This window comes from Peromyscus californicus, unplaced genomic scaffold (genome assembly GCF_007827085.1).
Source record: "Peromyscus californicus insignis strain IS unplaced genomic scaffold, ASM782708v3 Scaffold_3__1_contigs__length_106647218, whole genome shotgun sequence".
In the NCBI taxonomy this organism is placed as follows: domain Eukaryota; kingdom Metazoa; phylum Chordata; class Mammalia; order Rodentia; family Cricetidae; genus Peromyscus; species Peromyscus californicus.
In genome coordinates, this window is record NW_026294551.1 from 62,588,014 (window position 1) to 62,602,085 (window position 14,072).

General features: G+C 54.4%; 1 protein-coding gene across 1 annotated transcript in view; it reads right to left on the reverse strand.

Annotated features, from left to right (window-relative positions):
* The window catches only part of Myo15a (myosin XVA), a 55,983-nt gene extending 42,114 nt beyond the window's left edge, over positions 1-13,869 (reverse strand). The window contains exons 1-11 of the mRNA XM_052758453.1: positions 10,300-13,869; positions 8,468-8,550; positions 7,856-7,919; positions 7,221-7,330; positions 6,832-6,906; positions 6,564-6,654; positions 2,747-2,752; positions 2,407-2,510; positions 2,227-2,290; positions 1,325-1,438; positions 772-933 (exon numbers count right to left, since the gene is read on the reverse strand). Coding sequence (XP_052614413.1) covers positions 772-933; positions 1,325-1,438; positions 2,227-2,290; positions 2,407-2,510; positions 2,747-2,752; positions 6,564-6,654; positions 6,832-6,906; positions 7,221-7,330; positions 7,856-7,919; positions 8,468-8,550; positions 10,300-13,869 — 4,443 coding nt within the window. The remainder of the gene's footprint in view (positions 1-771; positions 934-1,324; positions 1,439-2,226; positions 2,291-2,406; positions 2,511-2,746; positions 2,753-6,563; positions 6,655-6,831; positions 6,907-7,220; positions 7,331-7,855; positions 7,920-8,467; positions 8,551-10,299) is intronic.
* Between the last annotated feature and the right edge of the window lie 203 nt (positions 13,870-14,072).

A 14,072-nucleotide genomic window follows, 5' to 3' on the forward strand; every position in this document is an offset into this window, starting at 1 on the left:
TCTGAGTTTGAGGCCAGCCTGGTCTACAGAGAGAGTTCCAGCACAACCAGGGTTACACAGAGAAACCCTATCTCTAAAAATCAACAACAAAAAAATGAAACATTTATTTCTTTGTTGTGCTTTTATGTGTGGTATACATGCCCTGACGTGCGTGAAGGCCAGAGGACAATTTGCAGGGGTTCTCTCTTTCCACCATGTGAGCCCCAAAGTGCTTTTATCCATGGAGGCATCTTGTCATTTTTTTTTTTTTTTGAGACTGAGTCTCATTAGGTCCAAGCTACCCTCAAGGTCAATACATAGCTGAGGATGAACTTAAACTTCTGGTCCTTCCTTCCTCTACCTAGCGGTGTGTGGCACCCACTTGACTTTATAGGGTGGGGGCAAGAATCAAATTCAGGACTTCTTGCATACTACACAAGCACTCTATCAAGAAGCATGCTCCATCCCCAGCCTAGAGAGAGAGGTCTATCTCAAAATGACCCAAAAAAACTACAACGTATAAGAAAAGATTGATAAACTGCTTAAAGGTAATTTTAAAGTAATCTACATGGCGATACCCCTAAAGAAAAATACCAAACTTATAGTAAACAAAATCAAAACATGAAGGATATGTTTTCTGTCATCTAAAAATAATCGTCTGACTTTTCTAACCTATATAAAGAATTCTCACATATCATGAGAAAAGAATATGCCCAAGCAGGAGAAGCCATGGGTAGCCAGAGAGGAAGCTTGAAGGCCTAGGTGTGGCCTTGCAGGTTGAGCACCTCTTACCTCATGTTTCTCAAAATAGACATTGCCCAGGTGTAAGATGGAGGCCAGGATGCGGAAGATGCTGTCCTGGTCCTCACTGGTGAAGCCGAGCACCTCCATAGCAGCCAGCAGACGGCGAAAATCATCTGCGTCACTCTTCCCAGCGATCTCGCAGTTCCCACCCTGGTTTGGGGCAGGGGATGGGGTCAGTGTCCAGTCCTCAAGCTGAGGGCCCGTCATGTCCTGCTTTCCGGACTGTATGAGGAGGAACAGGAGCTTGCCCACTAACCACAGCCAGTGTGAATGGAGGATGGGCTATAGGCCAGTACCAAGTCATGCATTCCTCACCCACACCTCTATATAATGGTGCTATGTTGTCCCCATTTCCCAGAAGAGGAAACTGAGTTCCAGAGAGGGGGCAGGTAGTACCATCACCTTGGCTAGTTCTGTTCTGGGCTCTGAAGAGATGAAAGATCAGGTGGGCTTCTCTCTCTACTGAGGCCCGATGTTCCTGTCCTAACCACCAGGAGCTGTGGGGTTTTGGGTAGCTGGGTAGTCCTTTGTGCATGCTCACCTGGTTCAGGTAGTAGTAGGTCTCAGCCTCCTGCAGGCTGAACGCCTGCTGCAGTTGGGCTGGGAGGCCGGCCAGCAGCTCATAGAAAATGTGGTAATTTCTCTCGTTTTTGGCCTGAAAGGGAGGCAAGGTGGGTGCATGAAAGAGTGAGCCCTCAGTCACTCAGCCAGGCTCAGCTATGCACATAAAAATGTCCATACACAGGGACCTGAGGTCGGCTGGCATCTCTGGGGTGAGATCTGAGAGCATCTCGGTATGATGGGGTGCTGGCCTTACTTTGTTTGGAGAAATAGGAACACGCACCTGTTTTTCTCTTATGTAAACCAGACCTGTACACCTGGAGATGCAACTCTTTGGCCCAGGTGTGCACACCCAGGCCTTCAGATGGTTCACTTGGCCCATTTGCCTGAGGTCTTCTTGAGCCCCAAGCCCCATGGGGTACCACAGGGACAAATCTCATAGAACCCATCTGTTATCTTGAGACATTTAGTTACTTAAAGGGTAATGTGTTTCACAGATGAGAAGTGAAGCACTTAAGGATGGGGTTGTGATAGGGTATGAGGGACTGCATAGAATAAGATGGCTTCCTTGAGCGAAGGACATGGCAGCCTGACTTGGAGGAGGCAAAGGGTTGGGCCACACATGCACCCTTATGTTCCTGGGGCAGGGAACAATCTGTTGATTTCTTGGTAGGGATGAGCCAACTAAGCTGTTGGGGTAGAAGAAGGAAGGTAGCAGATCACAGGCTCAGGTACACACACACACACACACACACACACACACACACACACACACACACACACCTCCACGTATATACACATATTTGCTCATAATCCACTACCCCCAGCCCCAAGCCGGGCTCCGAGTGTTGGTACCACCACCCAGGCCTGTGGCCTGCCTACCTGGAACACGATCCTTGACTTCTCCAGCAGGTACTGAGAGGTTATGGCACCAGAGATCACACCCCTGGGGAAACACAGTCAGCTCTTGGGGACTGAGGTGGCCCACTTAACTTTGGGTGCTGCTGTAGGCCACGGAGGGCTCTGCAAGGCCTCTGAGCATCTACCACGGGCCCTACTCACCCTTCTAGAAAGATTTCCACAAACTTCCCAAAGCGGCTAGAGTTGTCATTCCTGACGGTTTTGGCATTACCAAAGGCCTCCAGGAGAGGTGTTGCCTCCAGAATCTGGACCAAGAAGGAAAGGTTATGGGAGAGATGGGCACTGGGGTCAGGGCATGACTCAACATACCCAAATAGAGGCCTTCCCAGGGAACCCTCCCTTTGGAGGGGCGGCCTGAAGCAGATTTCTAGAATCCCAGCGTCTCCTCTGTCCCTAGAAGGCCCACCCTCATGCTTAGCTCTAAGCCCCGTGTTCCGGCCCCCTGACCGTGCTGCCCATGGCCCCCACACAGCCTGCATACCTTTATCTTCAGGGGTGTCGGTGAAGCCGGAGCAGAAACGAAAGACAACAAAAGTGGTTCCCTACAAGACCAGCCACCTCTCCCTCCAGGAGGCCAGGAGCCTTGGTCTGTGGAGACACTGGTGGACCCTTTTAGGTCCCTGTTGCAAATCCTGTGAGCCTCCAAGACCCTAGGTCAAGGGGCTGCAGCGTGGCCTCAGCGTGTGGCCTGCAGCCAGCGTCTTTCAACAAGGCTCAGGGATGCCCCGTTCTTTCTGCCCCACACCCGACTCCTGCCACCCATCTTCCAGGTTCCTCTCTGACATGTCCTTGCTCTTACCTCTCCTGTTAGGCTCAGCACAGTCACCAAGGTGTTCTTTGGAACCCATGGCACCACTGTGGCACCTACCTTATCACAGTCCTGCTCTGACCTCCAAGTCCAGCCCTTGTCTCCTTGCTTCCTGCTTCCCGTCCTTCAATCTGTCCCTCCCACTTCACCAGCCCCCCTACATCTAGAGCCATCCCGGCCTCAGGACATCTGCACCCGCTGATCCTTGTGCCTGGGAGCACCTGCATGCTTCTCTCCTCTTTCAGGGAGCCTCCCAGGCTTCTCCTCCTCTGGGTACTCAGTGCCTCAGCAAATACATTTTCCTGGATGTTATCTATGTCCCTATAGAGAGTTCTCATTCTCTGTACAGGGCCAATGGATCAATAACAGGCCCCCAAAAATTCTCTAAATGGGTAAAAACAATGAGTTTAGCATCTCATGAGCAGAGCCACCCAGGGTGATCATAGCTAACTGGGGCACCCACCTAAAAGTACCTACTGTGTGCCAGACATACTCTACCTTTTTTTTTTTTTTTTTTTCCTTAGTTCTAGGTATAGAACTCAAGACTGTGTCACACATGCTAGGGAAATGCTCTACCACTGAGACATACCCACAGCCTTTGTTTTTCATTTTGAGACAAGATCTCACTATATAGTCCAGGCATGACCCAGCTATCTCAGCCTCCTCAGTACTTGTACAGTAGGTCTGTGCCTCCACGCCCTACTTTTGGTTCATGTAAGTATCCTATACATAGGTGCTAACATCACTGCTGTCTCAGAGACTCCGAAACTGGTTTGTAGAGAGGGACTGCGGCATGCCCAGGGCCTCCAGGTCCAGAAGAGTGCGTCCCAAACAGTGCCTGGTGAACATACGCTTAGTATGCACAGGGCATTGTCTCTGGTTAAATCATGTCTTCAGGGGGCTGGAGAGATGGCTGTGAGGTTAAGGGCACCAACTGCTCTTCCAAAGGATCTGGGTTCAATTCCCAGCACCCACATGGCAGCTCACAACTGTCTGTAACTCCAATTCCAGGGGACCTGACACCCCCACACAGACATTCATGAAGGTAAAACACTGATGTTCATAAAAAAATAAAATAAAAATAAAGTTAAAAAAAAGAAACAAATCATGTCTTCAGGAAGAAGTTTTGGGGAGAAGAAGGGGGCCCAGTTCCCACAGACATGACTCCTGTAACTTCAAGGTGGTGGCAGTGCCCCTCTTTTCACATCTGCATTCAGTTGGGTGCCTGCAGAAGGCGGGGTTGCCTGCGGCTGCTCAGTAGTAGTCAAGTTTAGTAGGGCACTGTTCTATACGGTCCCTAAGTCTGGGAGTCCCTGGGAGATTCCAGGGGGGTGTGCGGCACCTTCTCTGCTTCTGGTACTCAGCACAGGATAGGATATGAAGCCAGAAGACTGTGTGTGGGGGGGCGGGTTCTCATGGGCTAGGGTGTATAAACCTTGGAGGGAGGAGAAGGCCCTGCTGTGTGGTTGGTTCTAGTGAGGATACATGGCCAAAGCTATTCAATGAGATGGACTTTTTTCCTGAAATAAGGGAGGTACCACACCACCATTTTGCTGACCAGAGTGTATGGGAGTGGGTCAAGGCATGACCATTGGGTTAAGACCTTAGATTCAGCCATGTCTTAAACTGACCCTAGATCTGACCTGTCCAATGTCCTCATGCTGTGTACCTAGCCTAGAAACTCTCAGACCCAGTATGTCACACATCCTCACTTGTCTTCCACACACCTCTTGCCAAGGGAAGTAAATCCCTGCCCTGTCACCTCATTTGGGGACACTGGGCGAGTCACTTGTCTTCCCAGACATCAGGTTCTCAATCTGCAAGTGATCCCAGACACCATTTCCAAGGGAGGCCATGAGGCTCCATGAGGGTGTTTGGAAGACACCAGGCCCAAGGAGGAACCCATGGAGTCCACATCTGCTGTGGGATGGTCTGTATGGCAAATGTGTTGCTGATTGGTCAATAAATAAAACACTGATTGGCCATTGGCTAGGCAGGAAGTGTAGGTGGGACAAGGAGGAGAATAAAGCTGGGAAGTGGAAGGCTGAGTCAGAGAGACACTGCCAGCCGCCAAGATGACAAACAGCATGTGAAGATGCCGGTAAGCCATGAGCCATGTGGCAAGGTATAGATTAATGGAAATGGATTAATTTAAGCTGTAAGAACAGTTAGCAAGAAGCCTGCCATGGCCATACAGTTTGTAACCAATATAAGTCTCTGTGTTTACTTGGTTGGGTCTGAGCGGCTGTAGGACTGGCAGGTGATAGAGATTTGTCCTGACTGTGGGCCAGGCAGGAAAACTCTAGCTACACACATCTCTCCCTGCCTACCTCATGGGCTCTCCCAGACATGTAGAAGAAACTGAAAACTGCCTAGAGCAGAGAGGGCATGAGTCAACCCCCAAGAGGTCCTGCCAAGATGGCCACCAGTTGTAGCATTATATCCATTTGCCTGCTGGGAATTTTGAGAGGCCATGGTTCTGGACACTGAGCCCTGGATTCCCATCACCTGAGTGGACACCTGATGGGCACCTCTTCTCCGCAGCTCCTCTTCACCCACGCTGCCTGTGGTCACTCTTGGTTTAGCCCTCTTCACACTGTGATGGGATCACACTGTGGCACGTCCCTGACTGGCTTGCCCTGCACCTGACTGCATCCTTGTACACCGAGTGCCACAGACACTGGCACCTGAGCCCCTGGTCTCTCTGATCCAGACTCCACATTGCCATTCTGATGTCCTGTGGGCATCCTAAACCTGCTTGCATCTTTGCACAAGATCTCTCCTTGGCCTCCTCCCTCTTCTCAGGTCTGCTCAGGGCCTCATCTCTGCTTCGTGCTTATAAAGTTGCTCCCCGGTTCTCTCTCTTTCCTCCACCCTCCTTTTTTCTCCTCCACATACACTAATACTACTCTTTGCAGTATACATAATTTACTTGACAGTTACTTAGATTTTCTTCTTCTCCACCCCCTGCCCTGGAATGTAACTCCCACACAGTTGTAAACATTGTCATGAGATGCTCTGTTCCTTGCCGAGTCCAGAACACAGTAAGGCCTCCGTAAACCTTTACTGAGGGAATGGATGAGCTTCCAAGAGTGCTGTCGGGTTGCAGGATTTAGTGTTCTCATGTCTGATCAGCAAACCTGAAGTCTGCTGCTGCCTCTGCCTCATGCTATGGCCACACTTGAACTTGTTCAGCATCTGGGTATGAGACTATGGTGGTCCTGTGCCATAACCAGAAGGACATGGTCATGCTGGAGACACTAGGAAGTAAGAATGGCTTACCTGTCTGTCCCTTGGCACTTCCCTGGGGAAGATGGAAGACAGAGAAGCCCTGCATTGAGCCAACCCTGCTGACCTATCTGGAATTCAGTCTCCCTCCATCCAAGTGCACAGTGAAGAGCCTGGTCTCTTGGGGGTGTACTCAGCAAGGGTGGGCTGGCAATCCGAAGCAGACAGGGCAGCCACATGCTGGCTTGATAGTAGTTCTTACCTGCTGCATGACATCCCTTCTCTGGTTCATGGCAGCCAGGCAGCGGAGAATCAGCTTCGTGGCCTCAGTTTTTCCAGAGCCACTCTCCCCACTGGCCGAACACAGGGCCAGAGCGTCAGCTTTTCTCTGCCTCTCCACATCCACTCCAACCCATAAGCCATGGGGTGGCCCAGAGGGACCCAGTGCCCTTCCTGGGCGCTCATAGTAGGCTCGCATCTCACCATCTAGATGTCTGGATGCAAAGCGACCTGAGCGCAGCTTGGCTCACCTGATGATGACACACTGGTTTTGTTTGGCATCAAGCATTTTGGCGTAGGCGAGATTAGCAATTGCAAAGAGGTGCCTGGTGAGACAGGGCACTAGGCATCACTGTCTCTGATGGTCAGTTCCCATAGTCCCAAGACTGCCAGGGGTTAGGGGAAGGGGTATCTCTGTTCATCCAAGCAGCCAGTGGTACCCACCTCTCACCCCCAGTTAGAGCTACAGTGGCCTCTAGAGAGGACTGTCCCAAGCCTGGGGAGAGACTGCGCTGAGTTGTGGGTTGCCTACTCCCACTCATCCCCAACTGATGGCTGAAAGGCATCCAGGGGCTCCCCAAGCTCAGAAATGGACCTAGGTCACCCTAGGGCAACTCCTCTGCATCCCACAGATACTCACGGGGGATTCTCTCCTAGGGCACGCCCGCTGTACTGCTGCACCTGCTCTGGCCCGTAGATCGAAAACATTTGGTATGGGTTCACCGACACCAGAATGCTGCCGATATAGGTCTGCTGATAGACGGGGACTTTAGCGTCATGGTTGCCATGGGCATCTATGGCTCCCTCTTCCTGCTTTGGAGCAAGGAGTCCCTTTCCAATGGGACATATGTGTGCCTCCCCGGCCTCACTCTATCATCTAACCCTCTACAGCTCAAGAGGGCCTGTGCTCTAATGGAGTCCTAGGCTCTGCACAGGCTGAAGTTGTGAATGTGAACAGAACCAGGCTCTTTGGCCTTAATCAGGCCAAGATGGCATGTAATCTCCTGCCCACCTCATTTATTCATGGTCAGGCCCAGGCTGCAGGCATGTCTGCTCCATGCCAAGGTCAACCTCCACTGTCTAGAACAGAGAAGCAGTAGCACATGTGCCTTGAAGTCATCAAAGCCTTTACAGGTATACATGTCTTTCAGAAGTGGCTCCAGGCCTCAGGCCCTCTGTCCCTTCGCTCTGAGGTCACAGGTTCCCTTCCACCCTTCTGGCCACCTCTAGTCTAGAATCCAAGGAGGTCCTTGGGCTGGCAAGCCCCAGACTTACATAGATGAGGTTTCGTTCAAATCTGGTCTTTAGGTTGGATAGCACAGTAGTCTCTTGGAGGTCTCTGGAAGGACATGAGGTACTGTGAGGGTCTCCAGTCCTGGCACAGGCTCCACCCTACTTGGCATGGTGTCATGGTCAGGTGTGTCTGCCACTGACCAGCTATGAGTCTTGGGCAAGATCGTTCATCTTCTTATGCCTCAGTTTCTTCATCTGTTCAATGGGGTAGCAAACCTCAAACCCACTTTGTGGGACCCTGGTGGGCACTGAGGCAGAAGACCTGAGGCTGAATTACTATGGTGGGAGAGCTTTAGGGCTTTACGACATCTGTCATCATTTCACAGCAGCTGCCCATCATACCTCCCTTGTGGATGAGAAGTTGAGGCACAGAGCAGAGAAACGATAGGTCCATGGCTGCACAGCTGGTAAATTGTAAGGGTGGGATCTGAACCAAGGACTGTCTAACTCACACAGCTTTGATACGCACACACTTGGCTTTTGCAACACTTCATGACACTATTTGCCAATGGGGAAACTGAGGCTCTGGACGTGTCCTTCGGGGTTGGGAGTTCAGGAATCCCACTAGGACGTCCCCCTACCCCACCCACTTACTGAAGCTGCGTCATGTCCTCTACACCATCTTCCCTGTGCTGCTCACGGGACCGCACAGAAGGCAGGTTGCGTATGGAGTGCATCTGTGAGAAAGAGGGACACGCTGGAGGCCTGGGCAGACCCTGGCTTGGACACACCAGGCAGCTGCTCCCATGGTCCTAGAGGAACTTCAGGATTAGATCCTGGGGGGTCTTCCAGCCTCTTTGTCTCAGAGTGCAGTGGCCCATGAAGACTGTGTACAACCGTCACACACAGGGACGTGAGTCTGTGTGTAAAGTATCTTGGGGGAGCATGCCTATGCGCCACAAGTGTCCTGCTCAGGGAGCGAGCACACACAGATACATTCACAACCACGTACACAAGTGTCTGTCCCCTCCCCCACCTCTGTCCTCTCAGTGTCCCCCCTACCCTGCTCCCCACAGATCCCGTGTGTTGGCTTGTGGGACAGCTTGATGACCTGTGTCATGGCGCATGAGGCCTCTGGAAAGACAAAGATGGAGGCTGTCCTGGCATAGAACCACCTCCTGCCCAGGGGAAGTGTGTAAATCCTACACACGGACCTACTGGAGTGGTACTGCAGTTCTCACAGCTCCCGTGCATATCTGTGGTCTTTCCGTACGCTGTGGCTATGTGCACGCCCATGTGCTCGACTGGGGGCACACACTCATATCGATATTCTCAACATCCACTTGGAATGTACCTGTGGGCGGCGGCTACGGTCCTCCCACCTTGAGGATCTTGAGAGTGGGAGTCCTGATGCCAGCTTGGGGTTGAAGGATCTCCCCAGTGTCCATTTCTATGTACACATGTATGTGCCCACTCAAAGGGTAGGCCGATAGCCCACATCTCCATGGATGCCATGTCTGCTCAGACTTGGCACACACCTGCTCTCCTTGCTTGTCCCTGGTATTTACTCATCCACATTCAGGCACACCGACCTGCAAGGCTCTGGGTCACTGCGAGCATACACATAGGCAGCCTTGGCCTTTCCCATCCCAGCTGTACCCTCCCTAGGCAAGGAAAGAGGATACAAGAGGGCCTGCCCGCGGCTTGCCTCACGCTGTTGTTAAGTAGGGCGCAGCAAGTATCAACCCTTCCTGCCCTGGCCTCCAGCCCACCCATCTGCTCACGTGCTTGCCAGCGGCCACAGACCCTGAATAATTCAGCCACTCACGTATTCCAGAGTGAGGAGGGCCCAGGCATCCTTGCCCCTCACCCCTGGGCACCCTGTGCCCCGCTCCTGCAATGCTGCGGCCCACACAGCCCGGGGCACCCGTCGCCGGGGCCAGGGTCCCCCTAGCAGCCAGGCTGCCCCGGTTGCCATTGCTAGGCCAGCTTGTTGCCTGCTCTGTGGGCACGGTCTGCAGAGATGAAGTACCGCCTATCACTGCTTGCCCCACCCCTTCTGGGTGTCCCCAGGGAGGCTAGAGTGATCATCTACCTCCTCCAAGGGCCACCCAGCATCCAGATCACCTTCCCCCATGTATGCCGATGCCAGTCATGGACTTGGGCTCCCTGAGACAGACTGCCTGCCTATAACCCACAGACTCCTGGCTTCTGGGACTCAGTTTCCCTACTCTGCCATGAGACAGTCAGAAAGTAGGATCCTGTACGTCTACCTTCATCTAGTCCTTTAATCCAGGGCCTGCCTATGCTGGACACTCCTTTGTGCAACCCCTAGATGCCCTGCAGTTCTCCTCACCTTCAGAAGGGAGACTGAAGTCCATGTAGACAACCACTTGCCGAGGCTGCCCATGCCTCCTCAGGCCACCTCCCGTTCTGGGTCTTAGGCCAGAACTCCCAATCCCACCCTCTGACTTGTGTCCCCATACCTTGTTCTGCCAGCTTTGGGGGCCAGGCTTTTTCCAGGGGCCCCTTTGAGACAGGCAGTCACTTCTACGGCCCCGGAGGTAGGATTGAAAGGAGTGGGTTTGTACTCGTGGCCAGGGACAGTGAGCATCTGTTGGTGGCCAGAGGCGGGACCAGCGTAGACTACAGGCTTTAGGTGCTGGGCCATGCTCTGGGTCTTGGTCTGGATGCTCTGGAGGCTGCAGGGGAGCAGACCCTTTTCGCTGGAAGGAGCTCAGCCCTCGTACTTGAGGCAAGACGACCGCAAACCGCCCAGGCTCAGCCTGGGGTTTCTCCCCTGCCTTGAACAAGGGTCCTGGGGCTCTGGTGGGGGCCAAGGGAGATGGGGTTCTGGACAATGTCTTCCAGCGGCGCCATAGTGGCCACGTAGCCCTTGCCTGCTTATGTGTGACCAGTGGGTATGAGAGGCTGAGTTGTAAATCCTTCCTCTCTGAGCAAATATTTTTGTTGGGAGGTGTTGGGTTCAGGGTCTCAGGCTCAGCTGGTGGCTGAGGGTCCCCTGGGGTGACTGCTTCTTCAGGATTCTCCAAGCTTGGGCTGGCTGACTCAGTGAGTTGCCCAGGCCCTGGGTCATGGTGTTGGCTCAGGAAGATACCAGTTAGATTGGAGGCTTGGTCCTCAGGCTGTGGTTCATGCACAGGGCTCATGTGCTCATGCAAGGGGTTTTCAGGCACAGGAGAAGTCCTGGAGAAGCCTCTAAGGCTGCCTGCCCTTTCTGGCCATGGGGAAGGTGGGCGCTGTGTTGAAGGCATGTCCACATCCCAGCTGGGGGCCAATGGGGGCACTGTCCAAGGCGTCTCTGAGTCTTCTGGTTCATGCTGGTTCTCTTGGTGCTCCAAAGACCCTGTGGCCCAGGGTCCAGCACTGGGTGGTGGGTGGTAGGGCCTATGTACCCATGGCTTCACAGCCCGAGTAGGTGGCTCGCTGAGGCGCCGCCAAGTCCGTGGAAGGCGTGAGGGCAGGTTGAGGGACCGGTGCCGGGGACCATGGTTCAGGAGTGGGGGTGGTGACGGTGGTCGGCGAGGACCTAGCCCTGGTGAGCGGGGTGGGCGCAGGCGACCAGAGGCTCGATGCAGAGAGAAGGTCTCCCGAAGTGACTGAGGCCTTCGTGGAGGGGGTGGGAAGGGTGGCTGGAAGGGGCCCCTTCGGAGGGATAGCTGAGGAGACAATGGCCCCAAAGGTGAGTGGTAGCCTTGCCCTGGCAGGCTCCTCAAAGAGGGTTGGGGTGAGGGCAGATTGGGCCTTCTCCTTGACCCTATCAGAGAAGCCCTGGGGAAGCCAAAAGCTGCCCCTCGACTGCGGGAAGCTCTGAAAGAGGGCCGGGGTACAGGAAAGGCCAGAAGGTCAGGGTTAACCTCTGGGCTCAGAGGAGGGGGCTCAGCAAAGCCCCACCAATTTGCTTGGGGTGTAAAGGGCACATGAGCTGGGGCAGCCCAGGGTGGTGGATGCTGGCGGAGGGAGCCATAGGGTGAGCTGTAGGGGGAAGCTAGCCGTGGAGGCCTGGAAAGGGTTGGAGAGAAGGGCGGAGCTGGCGGTGGGCCAGGGCTGGGAGATGGCCCAGGCACTGGAGGGGAGATGAGTGCACTCCAGTGGGTGAGGGTCCGTGGCGTGGGCCTGGGTGAGGGTGGGCCGTGGGAGTTGTTGTTGTTTCGAGCCTGTGGCCGACTGCGTCTCAGCACAATGGGTGTGTTGGGCCGATCAGGGTCCATGCCGGCCAGCTTGTAGCCAAAGCGTTTGTAGGCTGCTTCCCTGACCGCGGGCCGTCCCCCTCGGGCCTTTTGGCTGCCCCTGAGCCGTGGGATGGGCTTCTTTTCTGACAGGGTCTTTTTGAGGAACCGTGCCAGTGAGGTGGCTGGGCGTGGTGTTGGGTGGCCAAACTCAGGGCCAAAGCCTAGGCCTTGGCGGGCACGGAAGGCTGACAGGGCCCGTTGCAGGTTTCGCTGGCGTGGTGTGAGGAAGCTCCAGTAAGGGTGGGTGTAGGGCATCGTGGGCACTGGAGGCATCTCCTCCTCTTCATCCTCTCCCTCTGCATCCCCTAAAGGTAAAGGGATGTCTAGAGAGGGTGGCAGGGGCACCTCTAGCTTCTCCTTCCCAAACAGCTTCACCTGAGGCCGGGGGAAGAGGCGGAACTTCCGGATGAGGGACAGCTTGGATCTGGCTGGCTTGTCCATGCCTTGCTGCTCAAAGAAGGCGGCACTGGGAAGGCGGAAGGAGGTGCTCTGCCGTTCTCCACCCACTTCTTCAGGCTCCTCCAGCTCTGCAATGTCATCCATAGGGTAGGCATATGGGTTGTGGGGCGACAATATGGGTGGTGGCACCCAGGGGTACATAAAAGCTGGCTCTTCTGGATATACATAGGGCACCCCAGGGGGGTAGATGGCCTCAGCTCCACCACCATAGATGCCTTCAGTATAGGGAACGCCATAGGGATCGAAGTAGGGTATGTCATAAGGAGTGTCATATGGAAAGTCATAGGGCGGATACAGCATGTGGTGAGGTGCATAGGGATCCAGGTAGTAGCTGTATGGGTAGGCCTCCTCCTCAAAGCTGTCGTGGTAGCTGTAAGGAGATGAATACCCTGATGGGGGCGCATACGGGGGCTCAAAATCATCGTAGCCATAGCCATATCCATAGCCGGGGTAGAGGGTGTCACCATAGTAGTCAGGATGGTAGTAGTTGTACGGGTCTCCGGATGGGTACCCGTAGTCGTCATAGGGTGGCCAGGCTGGGCTGTATGCACCAAACCCAGACAAGTAGGGCTCCTGCTCCTCGTAATGGTGTAGCGACTGCTGGTCATAGTAGTCGTCGCCTTCACGGTGGTAGTCATAATATTCACCCAGGTCCTGGAAGCCCTCAAGCCCATACAACGACTTGCGGGAGCCTGCATGGCGGAATGGGGCTTCGTCCTCAAAGGGCAGGAAGCCCACGGGCTCCCCGGATGAGTAGATGCTGTGGCTGCGGGGGAACCTGCGGAGCCGGCCGCCATGCCGCAGGATCTCAGCGCCCGACGGGAAGGGCAGCTTACGCGAGCCGACTCGGGAGCTTGAGCGCTGGAGCCAGGCATCCACCGTGGCCTGCTCACTGCCTGACTCCTCCGCCTTCTTGAGGAGGAACTTCTTGGTCAGCCAGTTAATAGCTGTGGATGCCTTGCTAAGCGACTGGGCACGAGGCCTCAGGCGGCCGTAGCCACGCCGTCCCGGGAAGCGGATCACCATGAACGAGGGCTTCTTTCCCTTCATCGCCCGCTTCTTTTTGCCCACACGCATCTGCGTCATGAGCTTGGATGTAGACTTGAGTACAGTACGGGCCTTCTTCTTGCGTTTGGTCTTCTGCGGGCCAGTGTGGAGGCCCCAGAAGAAGGCCGATGCGCTCCGGAACTGACCCTTCTTGGAGATCTTGGGCGTGCGGTCTCGGAAGCCCATGAACAGCCGAGAGGTGCCCTTCAGGCTGCGTTTGGGTTTCTCCGGCTCCGGGGCCTTCTTGCCCTTCTTTCCTTTCTTAGCTTTCTTCTCTTCATCTTCCTCTTTCGCCATGGTGGCCTCTGTGCCTGATGGGCCTGGGGTTGGTGTCACAGGTTCAGGGCCTTGGAGGCACTGCTTGGAGACCAGCTAGGTCTTCTTGCTTGTGACTAGACCTAAGTCTCCTCAGTGTCTGAGCAGCTGGGACTAGCTGGGTGGCGTAGAGAGGCAGGATCCATAATTCATCCACTAGACTAGCCTTGGGTTTCACCTTTGAG